The 26,883-nt window shown below is 31.8% G+C and overlaps 1 protein-coding gene across 4 annotated transcripts in view; it reads right to left on the bottom strand.

The window, feature by feature from the left end:
• unc-5 (netrin receptor unc-5) overlaps positions 1 to 26,883 on the bottom strand; it is a 520,122-nt gene that overhangs the window by 465,769 nt on the left and 27,470 nt on the right. For 2 of the 4 annotated variants that reach the window (XM_076413584.1, XM_076413582.1), the window contains exon 3: positions 12,589 to 12,633. The exons of the other annotated variants lie outside the window; for them this stretch is intronic. In XM_076413584.1, coding sequence (XP_076269699.1) covers positions 12,589 to 12,633 — 45 coding nt within the window. The remainder of the gene's footprint in view (positions 1 to 12,588; positions 12,634 to 26,883) is intronic. 4 annotated transcript variants of the gene reach the window in all.

Here is a 26,883-nt window from a genome sequence, read left to right on the forward strand (position 1 = left end):
GTTTAGTTAAAATATAAAGTATTCGTGCCAAACTGTATAGTTTAGGCTTGGGCTTCTTTGGATTCGTATTCATTTTTATCTACTTAGTTAGTTGCCAAATACTTAGATATTGCGTCGGATGTCAAGTTGAAATGAGCCGAAATAAAATATAGCTTCTTGAAAAAAATACAAAATGTCAGTAAATAATAATATTATAATTTACAGCTCTATATAAAGTGTTAGAAGCAATATGGATATATATATAGTTCACAGATTGAAAAAGACTAAACTCTGCAACGGAGGAAACTAAAGTTTAATGTTAAATTAATTACAGTTTAAGTGAATTAATACTTGTTAAAATTAAATTAATGGTTGTTCTAGGAGGCCAATATTAACATAGAATTACATACTATAGTTTGTTGATAAATGTTTAAAGCTCCTTGGTCCACTATATTACCAGGAATAAAAGTTTGATCATGCAGGCGATTGAGCCAGTACAATAAAACAGCAATGTCACGTCATAGATGACGTCGAATGTAGGTCAATTGCAGTTTGTAAAAATATAAAATTAATTTTAAATTCGGATTTTTTCCATTTTATTTTATCCCAGTTAAAAAGGAATAGAATGCTGTCTGATGCGTCGAAACATGTAACCGAATTAGTTTCTAGAATTCGATTTGAGTTAATACTATTGGGCCACGTTGCTAAATGTATGCAAAATTATTCGAAATATTAGTGATAATAATTAGAGGTTAAAAACCGGCAAACGTTATAAACCAAATTCAAATTTGATACGACAGTTTTGACGTTATAAACTTTGATGACGCGCGTTGGCTATTTGATTGAACCAGATGTAACCTAATAAAGGAATGTCAAAATACTAGGTTATGTGTTGAGTCTTCTGCTCTACAAAGTTTTTCTCGCATAAACATTAAAATCAAAAATAAATGCCTTAATTTACTATTAATAAATCGCAGTTTAATGCCAAGACGTAAAACAAGAATATCCTCTTTAACCGAAAAATTAAGATTTTTACCTCATTAATAATCCCGGAGGAACTCGGGAGCATTTCTGTCCAAATCGTAAATTTCCTGGCAGCCTTTAATAGGCTCTGAATAATTGAAAGGAACCTTTTAATAACTATAAAAACACCTACGGCCAAATTGAAATAAGAGATAAATTAAACATTTTAAGTGCTTCTTCTCTCTCGCCCGATACGCAAAGCGACTCAGGAGGTTAAATTGAACGTTGGAAAACCTACCGTTCATTTCCATAATGGATTATTTATTTGTCAGTTGAAATAAGGAGGAAAAAAATACGGAGACGTTGTGAGGGCGTACACAAATTAAAATACAAGTTTATGATTGAAAAATCAGATAATTTTGACGTTTTGTGTGGTGGTAATTGTATTTATAATTTTGGGATTCACTTTCAGAGATGCTTATCATTTAATTGTTACCTCATTAATGGTAGAAGGCGGGTGCAGATCTTTTTAGCCCCATTAGTACATTCTATTAGGTATATATATAAGTGTGTATTTTTTGTTTCATTTTCTTTCTTATTTTTTTTTTGCTGCTCATGTTAGACAAAAAGCAGGGCAAATCAGACATAAAAAAACAACAATCATAGATCCAATTTGGACCTATGAGTTGCACTAAAACATCAAACTAATTAGTAATCCAATGCTGCAAAAACAAAGTTTTACGATTAATAACCAATGCTCCTCATACTTAACCAACCAAACGCCTTAGTTATACGAAGCTATCCAAGATTTTGCATTAAAATATAAAACGAAGTTATTAAATCACAGCCACTTGGAAGCAATATAGCTAGTGGATAAAATATTGAAGTAAACCAAACCACATGAACTTGTATAGTATATAGTATATCACTACATAGTATAAAACAAAGTCGCCTTTTCTGTCCCTATATCCCTATGTGCGCTTAAATCCTTAAAACTACGCAACGGATTTTGATGCGGTTTTTTTCAATAGATAGAGTGATTCAAGAGGAAGGTTTATATGTATAATACATGCATAATATACTAAGGCAACATTGCTAATTTTAGAGGCTTCTAACGTGATGTCGTAAATTAACCTATTTTTTAGGCTTATTTAGCAATTAGCAAAAACGCTGCCTAACCCTACGAGTTAGATCAAATTAATGTACTACAGTATTGTACACCATAAAAAGGTCTACAAAAAAGTCCGGGATGGTATATGTTTATCTTTTAGGGATAACCCACATTAACCATTTTTATTGTTTACTTTTTACGTGAGAAACTGGCTTATTTACGAAGCTATTTTAAGCAATACGGCATTAATCCTTATCGAATTAAGTACCTTAAATACAGTGTGCAATTAATATAGATCAATATGGTTCCTTACAGCATGTAAATTAAACAAATATTTTCGGAGATATTACAAATTTAAAATTTGCGTTTAAAAATGTGTAATGTAATAAAAATTGTATGAATTTAGATATTCCAAAGATAGCAGGAAATCTTCATAGTAAGTATAGGGGAAGAGGAATTGTTTTACTCCAAATTTAATGCGTGCAGGCCAAGGGCAGTAAGAATGAACCAAAAATACTGGATCGATTTTAATCATGTTTTCATTGAGTGACATAGGCATATATATTTTATGCCCGTGCAAAGTCGGAGCGGGCCTCTATGTTTTTATATACAACGTTCATATTTTTTCTGTAGTGTATTTAATTTAGTATCTGCATTGCACCCGTGCGAAGCCGGGGCGGGTCGCTAGTAAGTATATAAGCGTTACTCTTAACGTTAGTTTAAGTAGCATGGTTTTACTTTATTTTGGTATATATATACTGATCTACTAATCGTATACTGGCCTTGCCTGTGTATAGTAAATATATCTAATGTAAGGTATAATTAAATAAGAAAAAAATGTTTTGCAGTTATGAAATATGCTTTTTGAATAATTGATTTATTTTGCTTCGGCTTTTTGCTTTTATCAAGTCGACTACGACTTACAACCTGTGAGATCCCTTATTGTTTTTTTTCTTTTTTTACAAATTTTAAAGACTCCTTTTACCAACCATGGGTTTATCTGGACTGGAGCTACTATTTAACGTGGGCGCCGAACTACGGTACTTGGCTTAAGCCTACTGACTGGCGAGTGACCAATTTAGAAATCATCTCAGAAGACATCCGGTCTTACCCAGCCTGGTTAGTGGCGTGACTGGGATCATTTTCCTTGTCGGATTTTACACTGCCTAGGACAATCACATATATTAAACAATCACAAACATAAATTTACGAACATGCCCCAGCAGGGTTCGAACCCGCGGCTATCGCAACAGTAGGAGGACCGTCCTGTTTTACCTGTTGCCTTTACCTCTATGCCACCAAGCCGGTTCCTTATTGTTTTGATCATCGCTAGTATATATAAATTAATAGATTCAAATTCAATTATTCAGTTCAAATTATCCAAATTATCTTATAAAACCCACATAATTTGAATATGTAGAGCTTAATTTCTCTAGCTTTCGTTCTTTACTCGTCGGTCCCACCTTTCCCCACTTCTTCATACTTTTTCTCATGATATCCAATTATAGTGTTTTGTCTCCTCTTCGAATTTTCCCATTTTCATTCGCTTTTTGTTTGTCTACTGTCATCTTCATAACAATCTCCAATTCTCGACATTAACTCTTTTTTAATATTTCCATCATGTCCTACTCTATACTACTCCATCAATCTATTCATTTCTGTGCTCTATATGTCATATATCTTCGGCTACTATCAATTTTCTATTAGTTATCTTTACCTTTTTGTCCTTTTGTATCCGTTCCTTTATATATATATATATATATATATATATATATATATATATATTATTATAAGGTCAGATATCAAAAGAAGCACGATATTTAGATTATCTCTGAGTTGACAGTGAAATATTTAATAGACAAATGCCATTTATATAAAATAATAAGAAAGTAATAGATTCCCTTTAAAAAACATGAGAAAAACCGAAGGACTTATTTACCGCAACGTTAATATTGGAACTCAATTCAAAATTATGTATATTAAAAATATATATATAGTATTAAGGGTTTTAAAAAGTTCTTACGTTTTAACGTAGTCGTATGAGCATCGATAAATTGTCTAAGATTGTTTCAAGAGTTATTTTATTAATTATTTTCCTAAAAATTTATTTTCAGTGATCGCCATATTCATCGGTTTCAAATAGTTCACTTTAAATTGCATTTAATTATCTCGGCATACTCACGGGATTGACTGTTCGCAAATGAAAGATAATAAACTTCGAACTTGACGATTTTTCACCAAATAATAATGCCAAGCCATTACAAAAAACAAACAATCGGGAATTCAATTTGTGTGCGTTTGTCTCCAAAATTGAACGCAAATATTGGTTTTAGACGGCGATTAAAGGTATTGTGTGTGTGTGTATGCGAGAGTGTCTTATAAATAATTAATGTTAATTTAGAGAGTTGACAATACGAGAACAAATCACCCTCATTTAATAGAAAATCGTGTTTATTTTAAGTTTGTAGTTTGCAGATATTTTGTTTTTAGAACAAATCCTTAATATTTCGGGTATCATTATTTACCAGATTAGTTAATTTTATATTTAAAAAATAGGACTAATTTTTTCAGCATAAATGACGATAAATAAAGGAATATAGTATCAACTGATATATAAAACAAAATTATATATGGTACGCATTAAGATCGCCAATAAGTGAGTTTCAAATACATATGATAAATTCCAGTTGAAAACCTAGGAGGTTAATATTTAGTATCAGTTTTACTTCAGACTAGTACAATCAAGTTTCAAGTTCAAGTTAACTTCACCATATTATAAATTTTCATCCAGTTGTTGTGTAAAAGCTTAGCAAGACAATGTCTATACTGGTACTGAAATTAGTTGAAATTAGTCACAGTTTTTTAAAATGATATCGAAGTCTCGTTCACTTTTGTACTTCTCATTGCTTGAAGAACAATTGAGGACATTTTGTCACAAATATTTATTTCATGACATTTATTTCATGATTCATTAAAACCCAACTTTATGTTTAGTAGTGGTAGAAGAATTTTTTGAGCTTACTAAAGTTTTTTCAGATGATCTTCTTGAAGGGTTTCAAATTCTTCTCGCAGTTTTTTTAGAGAGAGGTTGATTCATTGCTCTAGGAGACCAAAGAGCTATCCGCACAGCATTCAATCGTCAGCTATGTAGTTAATTTTCTAAGCAAGCATAAGTCACATGATCAGATTTATGAAAATAAAATTAGAGTATAACATCAATGTTACCAAATTATATGTAACGTATAATGATAACAATCAACACACAACATGTTACTTATTTATAAGGCAAGGAGTGCAAATGTAATTTTTATACGATAACTAATGACATATAATAAATATACAAATATATACTGAAAGAAATTCTATCGCCAGTAAATAGATACGTGGGTAATCAAGTTTTGTTAACATAATAATACCAGGACAAAACTAAACAAAACTATCAGTAATTCCGATCGCCACAAAACCATTAGACCATCATTTAACGATCATTATTTCCGATCAAAAGACCAACAGCCTGCCATCATAAAAGGAAAAAATAATAAGCTCCTTAGTCGGTTTTATGTTCATCTTTTTCCGGTCATTATTTCCTACGTATGAGGAACGTACACAAACACCCTCATTGTCGGCACCGCTACTGTTCCCATGCTCTAATTGTGACGACGACACCCTCATGCACGGCGTTTTTACGAATTTAAAAGTCCCAAACAAGCCCTCGACTTCTGGCGTCAACGACGCGCCACGCGCGAAATAAAATAGACACGTGTACCGCCCAACGGTGGCAACGTGTCACTATTAACTTCATTTAACAGACCTCACAGACAGTCAGATACACTTCACTGATGATTTATTTGAATTAACAATGTGCTAAGTCGGATAAGGTATCAGAGAATATCTATAACGTAGGGGAAAAAGTTTTTCAGTTTTTCCTAATAGATGGTTTTAAACAATATTTCTGATATAAAGGTAGACTCATTTTTTAAGAACCAATATCTCAATAAATAATTAGTAGGTCAGACTCAAAAATTGATTGGTGCCTATGGTATATGATAAGTGCTTCAGTCAATGCCAGAGTCGGAGATGGTTTGCTTGTTATCTTTCCGGCAAATATCATGATAAAGATTGACCTCATCGGGGTGGGTTAATAATTGAAATCTGTTGTGGCATCTATATGGAACTCAAAATTAAGAGTCAGAAATTTCATAGAGCAAATGCCCAGTTGTCAATTCAAGAAAAACAAAACAAAATTGATTCAGTATTTAAAGAATGATTACGTACAAAAACATTATACAGAAAATATTGTGGTGGAAGTCCAGAGAAACCTCACAAAAGGTTGCAAAACTTGCATTAATTCCAAGACGGATAATGGTAAGTATTTGGTGGTATTAGAAGTAAACGGAACCTGACTATACCGTTAATTCAAATTTCTACTGTCAACAATTAATGTCATTGAGGACAAAATGTCCAGAACTGATCAATAGAATCCCATTGTGAATATACGTCCATATAACAACAATTAAGGAAAGATATTAGACGCCATGAAGAATATAAAAACACCTAAATTACGAAAAAAAAACTAGTGAAAGCAAAACTTTATTTTGTATATAAAAATATGCTTAAGGTATCAAGATTAATAAAAAACAGGGTTTTATCTCTAGCGTCTTAAAAATATGCTTGTAGTTGACTAAACCAAAAATACTTAGTAGAAACCCTCAAAATTTTATTAAGTATTTTATATTTTGACCGAAATATTTAACTGATTGGTTCTGGTGTGCTAGTTACTATCAACTACCGCTTTTTAAACGAGATAGGCTACATATTAATAAAAAAGGTGTTAACATTAAAAATATTTATAGGTTACCTCTAAACTGGTTAAACGACATTCTTTTATCAACACTATAAGCTTTTAGACTAAACTGTTATATAAATACTTCCGTAACTGAATATATTTTTATATAAATCAACTTTCAATTTTCAACAAAACTTTCAATGTTCCATTACTACATATTATGTTTTTAATATCATATATTAGAGAGACCTATATTAATTTTTAGTGACTGATGTAGAAAAGTCTTGATGAAAATTGGTGGTGGATTCCTTTATTTTCCTGACTGCCATACAATAATATTTCACTATGGAATAGAAGCAGAATGCCACAATTATCAACTGAATATAATTCTACCCTACTATAGACATAGAGAAATAGAGATTTAACTTAATAGGAAATTTTGGAGAAATGTTTCGCGACGTCCAACATGTAGATGTCGCTACTTTTAACTTATTACTTGCTTTAATCGCTACGCTATAAGCCGCGACGGAATCTGATTGGCTCACTTCGTTTCAATGGTATGTTTATTATTTATTTACTTTGAGCGCCATTTTCAGTATGGCTGCCATAGGAATAGTGCGTTTAGAAATTAAATTATTAGTTCATTAGTACATATAAGTAGGTAGTACAAAAAGTAGTGAATTATCGATCTAGGAAGTGTTGTGTGCCCGGATGCACAGATAATAAAGAAATGCAGAATCGTTTTCGTTCGAAGATTTATTTGGATGCCATTAAATAATGGTTGATAATGTTAATAATTTCAAACCGATTGAACAAAGTATCAAAGAAATGCATGATCGTTACAGCATGTTTTGTTGTTGTAAGCTGGGTAAGTTTATTCATATATATATATATATATATATATATAAACATCAAATATTTATTTTTTTAATTTTAGAAATGAATCCCCCTACTGAAACAAGCTATGCAACCGGCTATATGCTTTTCTTCTTGAATCAATAGTTGTAGCTTCAACAAAATAATAGCTCCTGAATGCAAATCTATTAAGAGCAGATTAACCGATCTTCAATACTAGAGGAATTTTGGTGTAAAATTTATTGCCCAAGGAAGAACAAATTTCTTTAAGTGTCATCAATCTAATAACTACTTTGAGGGGCTCTTTTCATTAAAAAAAAGTGTAATTATCCAAATAAGTATATTAGCTTAATGCTAATTAACCAAGATAGTTTTTTTTTTGGATCTAGCTAATGGATTCAGGAATATACATCCTCGGCTAGTATGTTTTAGAAATTATTTGAAGCGCTTAACACAAATTAATTTTCTTCATCTTATTGGCCTTTAGGAAATTGTGAAGAGGATGAACATGAGGGATTTTAAAATAATTTTCATTCTATACTAGTAGGGGATGACTCTATAAGTTCAATTCCAGAGGTTCCTATATGAATAAACAAGTTAGGGCAATATCTCATGCGACAGAAAATTGTTTTATTATACTGTCAGTACGGCTTTTTTAATATCTTCTTTTAATTTTAAACTCTTTTATTTTATGCCGCGATATTGCCAATTCGATATATATAACATAATTTTGTGAAATATCTTCAAAAAAAATCAGTTCAAAACCTTTTAATTGTTCACTACATAATAATTTTCCAGATAGAACATTACAAATAATATGTACTATATACTTTTGGGTAAACTCATAATAGATATCTAATAGATTAAATTGATGGAGCTAAATAAATATTTAAAAGGAAAAAGATGGAAGAGATAATTTTGATTTGCACTAAAGTATTTTCCTTATGGTTTTATATATATGTATATAATATTTATGTTTTATAGATGTTTATATTTTATAATAATTTATTTATATTATAATATATAATTATTTATATTATTTATATAAATAATATTATAATTTATATTATATATTTATCGTTACCAATTATATCAATATTTATTTATTTTTACAGATTATATTTATATTTAATTGAATTTTAATGAATAAATTTATTACAGAAAAAGCTTTTTTTATTTAAATTTCATTGGTCAATTAAATATGACGTGCCAAGCATTACTAATGAGCCAAGCAAATGTCTTCACAGTAAAATATTTTTCTTACAGGTGCCTATAATGGAGATTTAAATTGACCAATCAAATTACTCGAGTGGCCAATTATGCGCCCTCTGGATGTTGGGCAAAGCAAAACTTTGCGCCAAAGTCCCCTGTTGAGTTGCAGCTCTATTACTCTGTAGCTATAGATGAATAACTGATATAAAATGTAAGAATAAAAATTCCAAAGAAAGCACAAGTGTTACAAAATCAACTAAAAAGTGAATTAAAAAAAGATACTAACACGATTAAAGCAGTATATTAATTAATATGTGTCCCAGATATTCAGAATATGGCTGAAATTATTATGTTCCCAAACTCAGGAAAACCGAGTGAACTTAAATTTTGCAGATCAACTTTACTGCTAAAGATTATATAAAAATTATAGAAAGATACAATCAAACACATGCCCATCATCTTAGTTTTATGGACTTACATTCAACAAATGACTACGTACATGTAGCAGCAGACACCACTGAAGAAGCCTATAAAGATTAAAAAGCTGCTCTGCTATATTCCTAGATATGGCCCAAGCTTTCAATAAGATTTGGCATGCTAGACTTGTCCTCAGAAACTATTACCAAAGAAACTATTACGAACTCTTAGATCTCACCCAGAATTTTGAAGTGAACGAATAAAAAAAGAGGAAGCCTGTTCTACAATAAAACAAGCTAAAGTAGGTGTGCTAGAGGGAGGGCTATTGTGGCAAATATTTTATCTGCTTTATACAAATAGAAAATATTACCAGATATAGAATATTACAGCAGGCGAGTAACAATATAAATAACTACACTAAGAGTGGGATAATAAAAGTTAACCTAAGAATGACAACAACAATTAATAACTCTGTCATTTTATATAGCAACAATGCTCAATTTAGCAAAAATTCCATTGGATGATTGGAATAAAATTTAAACCATTCATAAATAATAAGCTGCTATTGTCCAAGAAAATTTCAAAACCGTTAAAGACTTCAAAACCGATTTAAGATAAACCTATAAATAAAATAAATTTTTTTCAGAACAAAGTCCAAAGAGGCACCAGTACCAGATGCATCCGGATACTATAGAAAATATTACTACTAATCTTATATTAATTCAGAAGTATTACAACTCTTGGATAATACTCGAACAGCATTACACAGTCTAACAGGGATTGAATCATTTGACCTTATAGTGCAGTGCAGCCTACTTAATAGAAAACCAGCAATGTTAATCAATACATGAACTATCAAGACCAAGTAAAAAGCGATGAAATTCGATTTTATTTTCTAGATTATTGTAAAAACAAATTTTAGGTTCTTGGTTACAATGCATTAATAAAAAAACTATCAATAGCTTATTGGTAAAAATAAAGTAAATAATTATTATGAATTGAAAAATATATAAACTAATAGACAAAAATAAGAGAGAAAAAAGTCAGCAATTCTTCGATGATATTTAATCAAACCGAATCTATATTCCACAAAACCAGTCGCAATAAAAGGCTTCATCTTTATTCGGATCACATAAAACTAAAGTTTATTTGTTACTAGACGATATCCGAGCCACCCCCTACATAAAAAACAAAACAAACTAGCCGCGCCAACAATAAGATAATCACAAATCCTATAAAATGTATTTTTATTACCGAATGTATTAATGCCCCCGAGAAAGCCTAAGGGGCCTCCTCTGGGGAGGCTGGGGGGAGTACCGTTAAATTTATCGTTTCAGAAACGGACACGGAGACGATTTACCGAAAGCCAGAGAAGTAAAATCCGGGTCCATGGGGAAGATTTACAAGGAAATTTTACAAATAAATTAGAAAACGTGTTTTGGATTCTATAATAATTTTAATTTGGTACCGTGGCGGGCAAGAGAGAGCAAGGGGCTTGAAATAAATGGAGTGAGATTACAATTCGTTTCAGGAAACAACAGAAAGTGTGGGTCAGGATGATGATGTCAGGAAAGACAATTATAAAAGTTAATTAACTTTATTTTAAGGATTTTGTTTTATATATTTTTAAAATTCTGGGCGGTGACTACAATGACGAACATACACATTGGTCATCGAGATTGAATACAACCAAGGGTTGAGAATTGTTAAAGGCTATTCAAGCATATTGTTGTAAAACTATTTCGACAGATAAACCCATGAACCCATTGGCCAACGAATCCAAATAAGATCCCAGACCTGCCGGATTTCAACATCATTAGAAACATGTCAAGCAATTATGTGCCAACTGAAGAAAATATAGAACTAGACTCAGACAATTCACCGATTGTGCTTACTTTAAGTGAGTGCATCTTGTCAAAGCCAAGTAATTGCTGTCTGGTTAATAGAAGAACCGACTGGATCTGTTTTCAAGTCGCATTAGAAGAAAAAAACAACTTATTAGAAGACCGCATACAGACTAAAGAAGAACAAAATACGCTAGGAATTAAGAAAGAAATAAAATAAACGACTCTGTAAATTAAACGAAAACTAGGAGGTAATAACTACCCTAAAGAAATCTTAGAACTATTCCAACTAATTTCAAGTCCTTTCAGCCCAAAAAGATTCCTGGTTTTGACCTTGTTACATAAAAATATAAAATTATTAGAGGAACTTCCGAGAAAATCATAAATTTAGATCATCAACATAATAAATATTTCCTTCAGACTACAATAGTCACCACAACTGTGGAAGGTGGCTGAAGCAATTATGATTCCTAAACCAGGAAAACCACTACATGAAACAGCAACAATTGTTGGTCAATATCACTTTTACCAACAGCAGCTAAATTATGTGAAAAACTTTTATTGAAAAGCATAAAACCAATCATTGAGCATCTTAAAACATCTTATTCCGAATCATCGGTTTAGTTTCATTGAACAATATTCCACGATTGATGGGGTTTACAGAATCATCAATGTCAAAAAAAAACAAGAATAAAATAAAATTTTAATTGCTATATATTTAGATGTTGCGCTTTCTATAAAGTGTGGCACTCGGAACTTTTGCAGATGATGCTGCAATCCTAGCTATTATAGATAATAACACTGAATCAAAACGAAAATTGTTGCAAACAGCAATCGCTGTAAAAAAGAGCGCATCAAAATGAATACAAATAAATCAGTGCATATTGATTTCACCAACATAAGCATCAAGCATAAACCAAATTACAAATAGAATAGAAATTAAAAAATATGGATTTTATGGTGAAATGAGAAATAAAATAAAATTGATAAGCTGGACTTGAAAGATACATTGATTGAAATGTACATAATATGCATTGATTGAAAAAGCATAGATAAATATTCATGTATATTATTCCTTTTTACTTCACTTTATTTACATACCATTTTTATTTGCCATTCTTATATATTCGAGATTGCTTCAATAATTACAAACGAGTATATACTCGGAACAACCCCATAACAATTTAAAACCACCACGGTCTATTATAACAGGCAATACAATAAGACTTTAAATTCACCCTCTAGAGGCCATTCATGTAGACCCTACCGCATAAAATGTTTTAAAGCAATAGTCTTTCAACCCTCTTGAAATTATAGCAACTCAACCAAAAATAATTACACAGATATATATATATATATATATATATATATATATATATATATGCATAATTTTAATATTTACAATATATATACATAAATACCTTGAATTTGACTATTTTTCAATTTTCCTTGAGACAGTGACATACCTGAAAAAAAATTAAATTAAATTATTATATATCGTAAAAAATATTATAAACATAAATAAAACAAATAAAAATAAGCGTTTAATGTATGAGAGATCAATAGTTATATCTAATAGTTAATGGTAGAACAATCCCGAAATATAAAAGATAACTTTTATGTAATAAAATATGAATTTAAAAAAATAAAAACATGGTATTTTATTCCTGATAAAAAAACATAATAAATATATTATATATAATTGGTTTTGTTTTTTTTTTAAATATATTTTGAAGTCTTTAACACACAGTTTAACGTGCGCTCCGAACCACGGTCCTCCGCATTAAGCCTACCGAGTGGCGAGTGACCAACTTTAGAAATAATCCCAAAAGACATCTGGTCTTACCCAGACTGGTTACTGGCGTGACTGCGATTATTTTCCTTGTCGGATTTTAGACTCTTGCCTAGGACAATCGCAAATTTTAAACAATCACAAACATAAATTTACGACCATGCCCCAGCAGGATTCGAACCCGCGGCTATCGCAACAGTAGGAGGACCGTCCTATCGGCGCTACCAAGCCGGATAATAGTAGCAATCTAAAAGAAATTGAATCTGTCTACTATAACGACGGTATTTCACGGTTGTTTCACCATTTGCTTAATCCGAATGTACTCTCTTATTATCTAACTGTTATCTCGAGCATGTGCTTTCATTATATTCTGTTTATAGTTTTCCGTTAAAATAGGTTGAATATAAATTATTTCTTATGTCGTTTTTTTACTACAAAATTCAGGATCAATAAAACGGGGCCATAAAAAATTTAATAACTTTTTTCGGTTTTCTCCCTCATAGAGGCATAGCCGACATGGTTATCTCCCACCTGCATTGTGACATGTTTTACCTACATCCTCTGCTCGGTTATATTAAATTTTCGGAACCATGAATACGGTCAGTCGACTAAAAATCGACGCATCAAGATCAAAAGGACCTTTTGTTCTTCTAGCTTTATGCTTATATTATGATATCCATGTTGGAGTCAAAATATTTACAGGATGATGTGGAATATTTATTTGAGTTATAATTTGGTGTTACATTTAAACATTCGGAATAATCGCAATAATATTTCGAATGAAGAAATTTTCCCAAAAAAAAATAACTGAAAAATTAATGAAGGACAAATATTTCTCCAAATAAAAGCAAAATATTTAAAAAAAACACGTATATAGCAAAGTAATAGGAAACAAATTAAAATGTAAAAGAAAGAAAGAAAATACATATTAAGAGTATTAAGAACAATATTAGGTACAGTGTATGCATCCAAATACTAAAAATTATTACCAAAGTAGAAGAAAATTTCGACGCTTGAAGTAAAACGCCAAACTGTGTAAGCAGCAGTAGCTTTACACTATTTACACTCCCATATTAAAGAAACAAAAGCTACTACACTTGTTGTAACTATAACATATTAGCTCTTCTCTTCATTAATTTTCAACCCGTATACCTGTACAGTGCGAAATATATCCTAAAGAATGCTTGAAACTGCTTTTAGTATAATTGTATCCGTTGCTTTGTTGAAAAGCAGTTGAAAGACGACATCTTCTTGACGGACACCAGCTACATCATTTAGATCAAATATCCAAAAACAGGAGAAATTATAAAATCCGTTATGTATAAATTCCAAATTAGTCCAATAATTGATAGTTCGATTTTTTCCTAAAATATAACGGTACATTAAGTTTATCAAATGTTCAAACATAAAGATTCGCAGTCGATTATGTATGGTAAAGATAATATTGACTACCTGTAATGCTCCGAGATACCATCTATCAATTAGTTGTGAAAATATTTACTGACGTTTCGTAGTGCTTGCATTTTACATGGTTTACACACGATGGTAATCAAAATAATTTGAATTACAACCATGCAAATGTTATGATTTTTACCCATTTTAAAGGCAGAATGCTTTTATAAACACTTGGTTATTAATATTGTTAAATACAATATATATTTGTAAGAATATATATATATAAATCAATATATATATATATATATATATATATATATATATATATATATATATATATATATATATATATATATATATATATATATATATATATATATATATATATATATATATATATATATATATGTATATATATATAATCAATCTTGTTTTGGATATGTTGGTCTTATCATATATTCTATTTAAATTATTAAATTTAATTTAAATAATTATAAAAAGCATTAATTTAGGAGTGTAACACAACACTTTTTACGACACTTCTCAAATACACACAAATTGAAATAATATTATAGAAATAATATATTTTTCTCAACCTAATAAAAATTATATATACATATTGGAATTATATGGATATATTGTTTCATATATACTTGATGAAAATGTAAAAAAAAACAATGTAAATTATATTTTACTGAAAATAATGAACGAAGCTAAATAAAGCAGTGAGAGATTTACTATTTACATTTTATTCACAATCATGTTAATTACAGTTTTTTTTTCTAGGAAGTCGCAACTTGAGTTGTGGTCTATCTTATAAATTGTTAGTTATCGTCCCATTATTTCTAGTTCATTTCATCGTATTGGTCTATATATTAGTTTTAAAAAAATCTTTTAATTTAGCTTTATTGGAATAAAATTGCTATAACGTGTTTTTTAAAAGTATTATTCATCGATAGTCGCTACTTTTCCAATTTTTTAGGCAAATAAGCAATAGTTATACAACCAAAATAATTTATAGAGTGGGGTTGTATTATCATAACCTATAGTCTATTCAAAATAGCAGTGAATTCAAGTCATCTCAGCCTGAACTTAAGACGTCAAAATTTCGCAATGTTGCCGCAGTGAACTTTGACTTATATCGAGCGAATATAAGGTATTCCTCACATATTTTTTATCTAAATAATCAGATATTTGTGCATAATGTTATCGTTGTTATCGGTGTGATAGAAAATCAGAAGTAGTTCAGTGTAAAAGCCATTCAACTTGCTTTTTAAGCACTAACCATATCAAACAAAAAGGTGTAGAAATATCACAGAAAATTGCTTCTAAGGTGTAACGGGTAGAGAGATCACCTAATATGCGGGGATCGCGGGTTCGATTACCGACGGGGCCAACAACTCTCTATTGCCTTAGTTTGATTAACATTTGTCAAATTACCTAGATTAGTTAGCAGACACCTAGGCCACTACAAGTATTTTATATTCTACTATATAGATACAATTTAGCTTAATACCTATCTAAACCTATTTATCTATTTACAATATTATTTTAACTACTACCAACTGATCAGTACTTTGAAGTCGGTGCCGCGCCCAAACAATACAAAAACAATAATATAAATTTGTGATATATACATAAAATTAGGTAGGTATTAAGCTAAATTGTATCTATATAGTAGAATATAAAATACGTGTAGTAGATAGGCGAAATAAGGTTGTTGTTTACTTTTATTTAGATATTACAACGATTATTATGTACATATTTTGTTATAAAACGTTTTTCTTTTGCGGTAAATATCTAAGTGTGATTAATTTTTACTTTTTAGTGAGTTCCTTATTTATTAAGTCAATTAAATTTTTTGCTAAAATATTTTTTTAACATAATAGTTCAATGTTGACTGCTACTACTTTGGATAGACTATATATTTACATTAAACTTTTAGGATACATTAGATGGCTCGGTGAATGGAGGTAAAACGATATGAAACGGTCGTGTTTACATTATGTGACCGTTATTTATTGAAGTAATATAAAAATGTAAGAATAAAAATGATAAAACGGATGGCAGCGGTGTTACCTGGAGATGAGGCTTGGGCAGTCAATGGCGGCACGTCTAAACCAAACGATGGTCGAGTACTGAAATGAATGGAAATACCCTTCAATAACATCCCAGATAAACGTCTCGGGGTTGCCAGCTATTCGTGTTCTAGTTGGCGCTGCTGGCATCCCGCCCGTGTTCAACATCTGGGATTACATTTCTGGGTATTTTGTAGACCGTTGTTCCACTATGTAAAATTCGACATGACTCAAGTTCGCTACAAACTCTTTTCCACATCACCTAGTTGTTGCAGTTGAAATTAAGGTTAATGATTAAGTTGTCACAGTTAATTGATATTAATTGAACAGGTAGGATACCACAGGCAAGCGTTCTCAGGATAGTATTAAGACATGATTTAAACTGTTATTGTTCTGTGCGGTGAGTTGGGGCACATCGCAGATTTTAATTAGCCTAGAAACAAACGAATACATAAATACCGGGCTTCCGACAAGCGGAGGTATCTTGATTGTGATAGCGGTAACAGATTTATAGACGTCCATTTTTAGAGCAAGAGAAAAGCTACTTAATTTGTCACATACCGTTCGGGCATGATATATGGACGTAGGAAATTTTAAATGGGCATGTTATTTTTGTTCTTTTTCGTGTTACGGCGAGTGAAATATAGGCGGAGACATAAATCAGTTTTCGAAGAAAGGTGGAACTATCACTGGGTATAGTAAAAATGAAGCTGCTTATTAGATGTACATATAACACACACTATAGCTAAATTACCCGATGAGACTCACAGATGACATCTCCTATAAAAATTTATTATATCAGGTCCATTTTTAAAATTTTTAAAAATATTTTGTTACTGTGTATTAATCGCATCAGCTGCATTTGTAACCAACTTCATGTTAAAGCCTCACTGAAAGGCTTCACTTTCCAGTATGTGTCACTTCCTTGAAAGACATTGAAATTGTCTTAAATTTATACCAACTATATCGTATTTACGGGAAGACGCCGAAGACCAAGAGCGTTTTGGACAGGCTTTTTGGCTTCGAAGACTAGGATTTGACGGCATCACTTGATGGAAATATCAATAGGGATTGTTATCGACTACAATTGATGCGTTTGAGCTGAGTACTGTGTTAAATACGACCGGAATCAAAATCGTTCATTTGAGATTGAATCTATACATTTTCTGAAAGATGGGAAAAAGGTATCGGCTATCGATGGACAATATATTGAATAAAATACATTCTACCATTTTTTCACAATATAGCTTCAAATAAAAAAAGCCCCCCTAAAACTAATTTATAAGCCTAATAATATTTCAAAATATTTAATATTCGATTTTTAGAGGCTATATTTTGAAAAAAATTTGACATGGATTGTGGATGTTTAAAATTATTTTGTTTTTCGCGATAGAGTCTGTGACAAGTACATGAGGATCAATCTGCTGGTAAATGATAAAAACCCAATTAGTTATTTATAAGAAAAAAACATTATGTTTTTATACCCTGTCTAGAATACTTGAAAATAATAAATAAAGCAAGAAAATTGGTTTAATTAAAGATAATGTTTGAGTCCTGTCATTTCATTAACAAAAAGGAGGAGATGGGGGAATATTGATATATCCATACTTGAAAAATGATAAAATATACATAAAAATATGGATACACTTTAAATATTTACCAATACAAGGCCTAAATAAGGTTTCATGATCTTAAAAAATCAATTTTTACACTTCTTCGATACTCTTCGATAATGGATATATTGATAAAATTTCATATCAATATTTGTTTAATAAACCTATATCTGGCGCGATCAAGCTAGTCGAAATATCAATAAAATCAGTTTGCAAATCCGCTACGGATATTTGGAGAGAATAGAAGAATGAGATAATCGTGCAATCTACTATTAATTATTAAATAAAATAAAACTATAACTAGGAATCGCTTCCGGTTATAACTGATGGGATCGCAAATACATTGAAGAAAAATAATCGAAATATCTAAAAAAACACAAGAAAGTAATTTTGAAATACAACAATCATCTTACATATTTGAAAGTGAGTCTAATTGTTTGGAAACGCTTAAATTGACGTCATACCACACAGGTAGTCTTTAGTCCTCCGTTTTCCATTTCGAATTATTGAATTATTCGGTGTATTCGAACGCTCACATTGGAATCTTCAAAAATTGTATTTTTGAAATTCATTATTTTTGCTATTAAAATTGAAGACGTATATCAATTGTAGATTTTGGTTTCAACAATTTAAAAGTGATTTTGATGTCGATGATAGAGAACGACTGGAATACCAAAAAAGTTCAATGACAATGAATTGCAAGTTTAATTAAGTCATATTATTAAAGGACTTGCAGACAGCTTAACAGTAATGGAATAACTGTTTCTATATGTTTTTAGGGGATGAAAAAGATACAAAATGTGGGAAAATAGCTACCCTCAATATCGTAGTTTAATTTCTTTCCAGATGATAAAATAAGAATTCTGTGGTGAATTGTCACTGGCGATGATAAGTGGATCTACCATGACAGATGTGATGTCCACGTAAGGCATTGCTGTGCATTATGGTGGGTTCAGCAAGTTGTAGTGTATAATAAGTTACAATATGGAATTTATAATGTTACTACAGTACACTGACTTGAATCTAACAAATAAAAGGACATATTGTTACAAAACAATATCAGCAATAAGGAGTAATAAACACAAAGTCGTCCTCTCGGCAAAAGTTGTACAAGATAAACTGTTGCAGCTTGAATGGAAAGGACTTGGCACCTTCAAATTAGTACTTGTTCAGATAGATACAGTGACGCTTGGCTGACGGTTGGTATCGTTATGTCGCCAGAAAAATGAGAAAATATTGTAGAACATGAAACATTTTTTATTGAAAATAAACGCTACGAAATAATTTTCAGTTAAAACTCAGATATATAAAAAAACTTATTAAATTTTAGTAAACTGCTGTTAAGCCGACAATATTGTTACAATCAGAGCAGGAAAAAATACAGGATTTGCTTTAATTAATATGCAAATTACAAAATATTTACTTTTATATATTATTTTTATTTAAAATACAAAATATAACTACGGTCAGATATTTGCGACTATTGCTAAAAGCTAATGCAGTTTATGAATCAGTAAAAAGAGTTCCTTTCATGAACCTTGGATTTTTAAAATACTAACAATAAAACAGCCCCTTGTTGGGGAATGAATAAAACCTGTTAAAGAAAAGAAGTTTTTCACAGATCCTGATAAGCATAAACTAATGATCACCTGTTACTTTCAGATATTATATTATATTTTTTTTGTAATTTCAAAATTCAATTTTCAAATTCACATTTTAAATCACCAACTCATGAAATTTTAAACGATTTGCCTTTCATCAGTTGTGGTGTTATCTGGCAACCAACTAGGGTGATAGCATGACGTTAATGTGGCTCCATTTATTTCAAGTGGCAGTTTGAAAAAAGGAATAACATTTTATTCCTAAGGTCGGCTTTAGTTCCGATGCGATAATAGTAAAATGCCTCAAATTCCATTTCGTTCAATCTTGTAGCCGACCTAATCTGTCTATTACTCACATTAGAGGACCATTTGCCATAGTAACTTGAATACAGTCTAACGCCCTAGAAATTGGTTTCAAAATATCAAATGAATTAGTCTGAGTATTTTAGTGCCATGATCGAAGAAATACTATTCTGCTGATCAAATACCTCATTTGCTTCTCATAAGCTACATTATGGTTATTAAAAATAATTCGAATACTACCTAACAATGGCTATAATCAAGTAGATACCTACATATCTCATGACATTTAAGGTCAATTTCAGATCGGTTTTTCGTCATTTTAGTAATATTACTCTAACAAATTTAAAAGAGTTTCATAATATTAAGATATCGGACGAATACTTAGAATAACATATTTCATAACAATCGAGAACTGTATAACAATCACAACTGTATAACTAGTCGTGCAGATTAACTTCTCCATCTACGAAACTACAAAGATAATAAATGAAACGACTTATTAGAAGTAAATTTTTATAACAGTCCGTTTATATCTCATGTCTTATCGAATGATCGTACACAAAAGAAAATCAAATAAAAACAAATTGTTTCTGTTCCCAACGGGCGATCCAACAACACCATTTGGTCACCGTGCGTCCACACTAAATTATCATTTCAAAGAATCTGATAATGCGACCCGACTTCGAGCTTTGCTCTCCGACAAACTGATTGTAACATAATTAATCACTGCCGAGGTAAAAAACTATTTTAAACGCACCTAACCGTCCGTACACCTGTCCGGTCTTATTCAAGTTTCAATCAGTCTCGTACTGGAACAATACCGCTGCTTTTTTTAACTTCTTCTCGTTCTTGTTTCCTTCGCCATTCCCAGAAGGAACAACCATTAAACTCCGACCAGCTTCTTCTTTTCGGTTAGGTCTATGTCGGATTAATCATAGGGTCGTTAATGTTCGACTCCAAACCGAATGCCTTCACGCAACACCGCTCATAACACAACCACCAATCGAAATGTCTACGCCACTTGTTTCTATATTTGGTCGATCCGATTAGTTTTAATTAAACGTTTAAATTGTGTACGGAAAACGGTTATTTTACAACTCCATTGACTCGCAGTATCGTGTAGTATTTAATGAAATAGTATTAATTAAGTAATCAATCATTATTGACATGCGAACAAAAAAAATACATAATACTGAATACGTCTCTCAAAATCCAAATTGTTTTATTTTCTATTCTCCTCATTATAATTAGCCCCTATGAAGGTAAAAAGGTATGTTCAGCTATATTATTAGACGTAGCACAGGCCTTCGATAAGGTATAGTATAACAGCCTTGTTCATAAGTTACAGCAAATGTTAACAAAAAAAGACACACTGAAATATTAAACAAGAAGAAGCCTACAATAAAAGTAGCCAAAGCAGATGTACCACAAGAAAGAGTCATCAATTGAAAATACTACGATGGCTACATTTGCTGATTACAGTGCGAATCTTGCTGTCGGAGACAATATAGAAGAAACCACATGAAAATTATAAAACAAATGACAATATAAATAATTGAACCCAATCTTGGAAAATTAACACACAAGTATCAATAATAATAAAGAATACTATCATTTCATATAACAATAATTCTCAATATCTGGGAATCAATATTGAAGCACATCTTCGCTGAAAGGAACATTTAATAAAGGATAGGAAAAAAATGGAGTTAAAATGCAGGAAAATGTATTGGATGATTGGAAGAAAATTACAATTATCAGCACATAATAAATTGCTATTATATAAATATACGAATATAGTTATGGGGATGTTCCGGGAAACGCATTTAGATTACGTTTTCCAGAAAAAGGTCCTGAAAAGTATTGTAGGTAGTACCCAGGCACTACAAGACCGATTACTTACACCGATACCTTCAGATACTGTTGGGGCGTTTAACCCGTGATTTCGTTTACCTAATAATATACTGTGTTTTGAACTGTTCATATATGTTATTCATTTATTTTACTGTCTACATACTACATATGCTATCTTAGATGCTAATATTCTTGTTATATACACAATACTTACTGGTTTCGCGCTTATATTCTAAGCTAACATAACTTTTTATACATGTTAAACATTATGACTAATTACGTCGGGGACATCCGAACTAACTTAACCATCAAAGAAAGAAATATTGCTCATAGACGTGTAAATCATAAATAATAAATCAGTCTTTACATATAACGACGCAACCAAACATACCCCAACCATGAAAGGATGTCCTCCAAAATAAAATAATATCCATCTGAATAATTACAAATCACGAATAACTTCATTGTTTTGATTACCATTATCTAGCGACTTAAATGTCCATACCGCACACTATTCCGCACTTTATCCCCGCAGTACACTGCAAGGGAAGTATATTTTATACCTCCACCTTGAAAGGATGTCTTTCAAAATAAAATAATATCCATCTGAATAATTACAAATCACGAATAACTTCAACACGTCTCAATACACTAACTGGACAGCTTGTTTCTGTTCTCAGCCAAAATACGGTAATTTGTAATGTGACTGGTCGCCACCCTAAGAGCAGAGCCGAAGCAGTTGTGGCTTCGACTTCAATAAAATAATATTCCACCCATCAGATATTTTTATCGTTCAACGCCATATCAACGCCTACATGATGAAACTGAGGGCCTTGAGAAAACTTTGGAAGGAATAAAAAATTGGGAAAACAAATTCATTCATAAAGCCACTCACTTATCAAACTGCCTTCGAGGATATGATACAGAGATAGAGCTTATGTTAAGTTTTGAAGCCATATAAAAGTTATAAAATGAAATATAAATAAAATTATAATTAAATTAACAGAGAGTATTATCGATTATTGGATCCACAATTGATTCATATTCACATACACCCTGATAAAGTTATTATAAGTTTGGCGAAAAAGTAGTTTCACTTTTCCCTAATGGATGGCTTTAGTGTTTACTAATACTTCTTTAACGAAGGTCCACAACGATCCAAATACAAAGGTAGTATTATTGTTAACAAATAAAATTCAAGAAAGTATCTTTCGTCAAATTTCATTATTGACGCCAAGAATGAAGGTGATGGTGTTCAGTGGTATTGGAAAAGAATAGTTCACCTAGATCTACTCGGAACTGTCAACAACTGATGGAACCGAATCAACGATCCAAAGGTAAAAAGAGAATCGGGTTTATTTAGATCACAATTTTAGTTACTATGCAAAAATTCTGACAGATTGGTTGGAAAGCTTTAATGCATCCACCACTTTAATCCATCCATCATTCAACTAACATTTGTTGTAGTCTCTGAAGAACTCTCTCAAAAGTGTAAAAAATCCAGTTTTAAAAGAGGCTGTTGAAGATCACCACAGTTTAGTTTTCGCATAGAAATCTCACAAGCTCTGGAATGACGGAATTATATTTTTATAATAAAAGCAACTAATGATAAATGTCTTTGATTAAAAGATCTCAAAGATTATTGATTAGAGTTTAGCTTTTTTCCCAAACTGACATATAAATATCATCATATCGTTAGCACTGCAGAGCCATATGGCTTCAGAATTAATGGAGAAAAGACTCCTGATCGCATGTTATTGTAAATTTCAACAATATATCTGGCAAATTCTACATCTTTCTAGATCTCAGATTGTATTGGAAATTAAGTTATTCGTTTAAGTTAGCACAATCAGTGTATAGTTGAGGAACACATTCAGAGACAAAGATTAAAATAACTGAAACATATCTATAGAATGAAAAGTAAAGGATATCCTGATAGTTTACTTATGTGAGATCTGTGACAAATACGACATTTTATATATACACCGAACAGTTCCAGAAAAAGAGGCGGATCAAGATCATAGAATGACAGTAGATATTGTCCCCGAACGGTAGCTAGAGATTGATTATGATGACGAATAACACATGGGCTAAAAAGTCTACATCTGTATGTCTCTGAAACCTGGACACTGTTACAGTCGCGCACCTAACACACAGATGGCGCTAGTTTTGTTGGATTCATCAGTTTTTTAATTAGTACTAATCTTCAAACGAAAGCTGTTAAAATTTCATGATATTCTACTCATAAGTTTGTGAGTTATTGTGCTAAGTGTGACACTACTTTTGTTATTATCAAAATAATGGATCAAAAACAGTTTCGTGATTTAATATTACATTGGATCTTGAGGGGAAAAAAGCGAAGTGAAGTGAAATGGCTTGAAAATTGTTATAAGGACTCCGCTCCATCAGAAACATCAAAAAATCGTTGATTTGTTGACTTCAAATAGGGTGATGCAGAACGAAGTGGACGTCCAAATGAAGTGGTAACACCAGACAATATTAAAAAATCCAAAAAATCGTTTTGACTGATCGAAAAGTGAAGTAGTGTAGGTTATCTAACATCGTAAAGATATCAAAAGAACGTGTTAGTATTTTATTGCACGAGTACTTGACTATGAGAAAGCTCTGTTCAAAGTGAGTGCCGCGTTTGCTCATCGTTGATCAAAAACAAGAAATTGTTGATGACTCTGAGAAATGTTTGGCCATATTTAAACGCAACAAACCAAAGTGTTTTCGTCGATAAGTGACAGTGGATGAAATATGGATCCATCACTTCACTCCGAAATCAAAACGATCGTCACCTGAGTGGACAACAACTGGCGTTCTACAAAAGTAGTTTAGGGTAAATGATATGGCTCGGGGAAAGAAGGTAAAACGAAATAAAACAGTGGTGTTTACATTATGTAACCATTATTTATTGAAGTAATATAAAAATGTGGAAAATACAAAATAGATAAAACGGATGGCAGCGGTGTTACCTGGCGACGAGGCTTGGGGAGTTGATGGTGGCATGTCTAAACCAAACGACGGTCGGTTACTGAATGATCGGAAATACCCTTCAATAACATTCCAGATTAACGTCTCGGGGTTGCCAGCTATTCGTTATCGGGTAGTAGTTGGCGCTGCTGGCACCCCGCCCGTGTTCGACATCTGGGATTATATTTCTGGATATTTTGTCGACCGTTATTCCACTATGTAAAATTCGACATGCCTCAAGGTCGCTACAATACCCCCCTGCCAGAATTTTACATACAATTATTTTAAATAAATAAAAATACAACGATGTATGAAAAAAAAATTAAATACAAAATACTGATATACCAAACAAAATATGCTGCATGAAAAGGGCTTTGAAACATATGATAAATCGAAACGATTGTGGTTCGTACGGTTGCGATCTGGTACGGCTGTTGATATCTTCCGGTCCTACAGATACCGTTGCTTCATCGTCGCTTTGGCACTTGAATGTGGTCCATCGACGACGTTGAAAACAAGCTATTTTTCGGACAGGACGAGACAGTCTGCGGTGACTGCAATCGGTACCTAGCTTCTGGAGCTGCTCTTTGACTAATCCGTAGTCACATACGTTACGGTAATTGAGAAAAAACAAATAACGACGGTATCCGACCGAAGCTGCCCAAAGCGTTTCAAATCAAAATGTCTGCCAATATGACGGAGACGGCGAGCGAAGGAAGACATTATGATTTAAACATAATACCGAAAGAAATGTTTTTTCGGGACGTTAATGATTAAATAGTGATGTTAATATCTCTAAGAGTTCAAAAGATTGAGAAAGAAATAAAATTTGGACAAATAATTTTAAAAAAATGAAACTGAAATTTAAGATCCACTGTTCCAGCACTAAAATAAAATTTAATGAGGAACAAATGTTTGAATGAATGTAATGCTGAACGAATAAAAGTAAAATCGAAGAAGAATAGTTTTAAAAATATTGAAAATGTTGAAACAAAAAATATAACGGCCACGTAAAATACGTCATGTTACAAGTACCATCCATTCACGAGTCCAAATCCAATTCTGCGAAAGATCACGTCGAGGTCACCACTGTAGAGTAAATTGATATGGCTCAGTGAATGGAGGTAAAACGAAATGAAACAGTGGTGTTTACGTTATGTGACCGTTATTTATTGAAGTAATATAAAAATGTGGAAAATACAAAATAGATAAAACGGATGGCAGCGGTGTTACCTTGGAGACGAGGCTTGGGCAGTCGATAGTGGCACGTCTAAACCAAACGATGGTCGGTTACAAAATGATCGGAAATACCCTTCAATAATATCCCAGATAAACGTCTCGGGGTTGCCAGCTATTCGTTATTCGGTACTAGTTGGCGCTACTGGCACCCCGCCCGTGTTCAACATCTGGGATTATATTTCTGGATATTTTGTAGACCGTTATTCCACGATGTAAAATTCGACATGCCTCAAGGTCGCTACAGTAGTATTGAAATTTTAGAGCGGTGCTGAAATGATTGACTTTGAGGAACAAAGCCAATTTTGAACAAAACAAAAACCCGTTTTCTCTGTTACCTCTGGGACTTTTCAGCCCATGTTATATAAAAAAAGTCATCAACACCCAAGAAGATAATATGAAAATTACTGCGGAACATGAAACGAGTGCCGATACATTCTGAAAGCATATTTTCCGAACTGTAGGTGTTGCTTTAAAGCAGATAATTTTTAATTAATCCGGATAATGTTCAACACGAACGAAAATAAATATCATTAGAGAGCAACTATATCAAATAACACTCACGTCCGCCAACGTGTCGTGAATTAACGCATTAAGCGGTCCAATCACATACCGATAAACGTTAAGTTCACCATCGTTAGGAAGGCAAAGAAACGAAAAATCAACCGACGTCGATAAAGTTAATGATAATGGTGCGAATAAAACAGATAGCATAACGATAATCTAATAGTTTCATAAACGCCCAGTACCGGTTATTAATAAGATCATGTTGCCGCCTTAGAATGTTTTTAAACTGGTGTAACATTAACTACCGATTAATATATGAAATGGTCGGATTAAAACGGGTGACAAGACGAAAAAAATGACG

The sequence above is a fragment of the Rhynchophorus ferrugineus genome, unplaced genomic scaffold (assembly GCF_030347505.1).
Source record: "Rhynchophorus ferrugineus isolate W39M unplaced genomic scaffold, kcgeb_rfMv2 rfM9, whole genome shotgun sequence".
In the NCBI taxonomy this organism is placed as follows: domain Eukaryota; kingdom Metazoa; phylum Arthropoda; class Insecta; order Coleoptera; family Curculionidae; genus Rhynchophorus; species Rhynchophorus ferrugineus.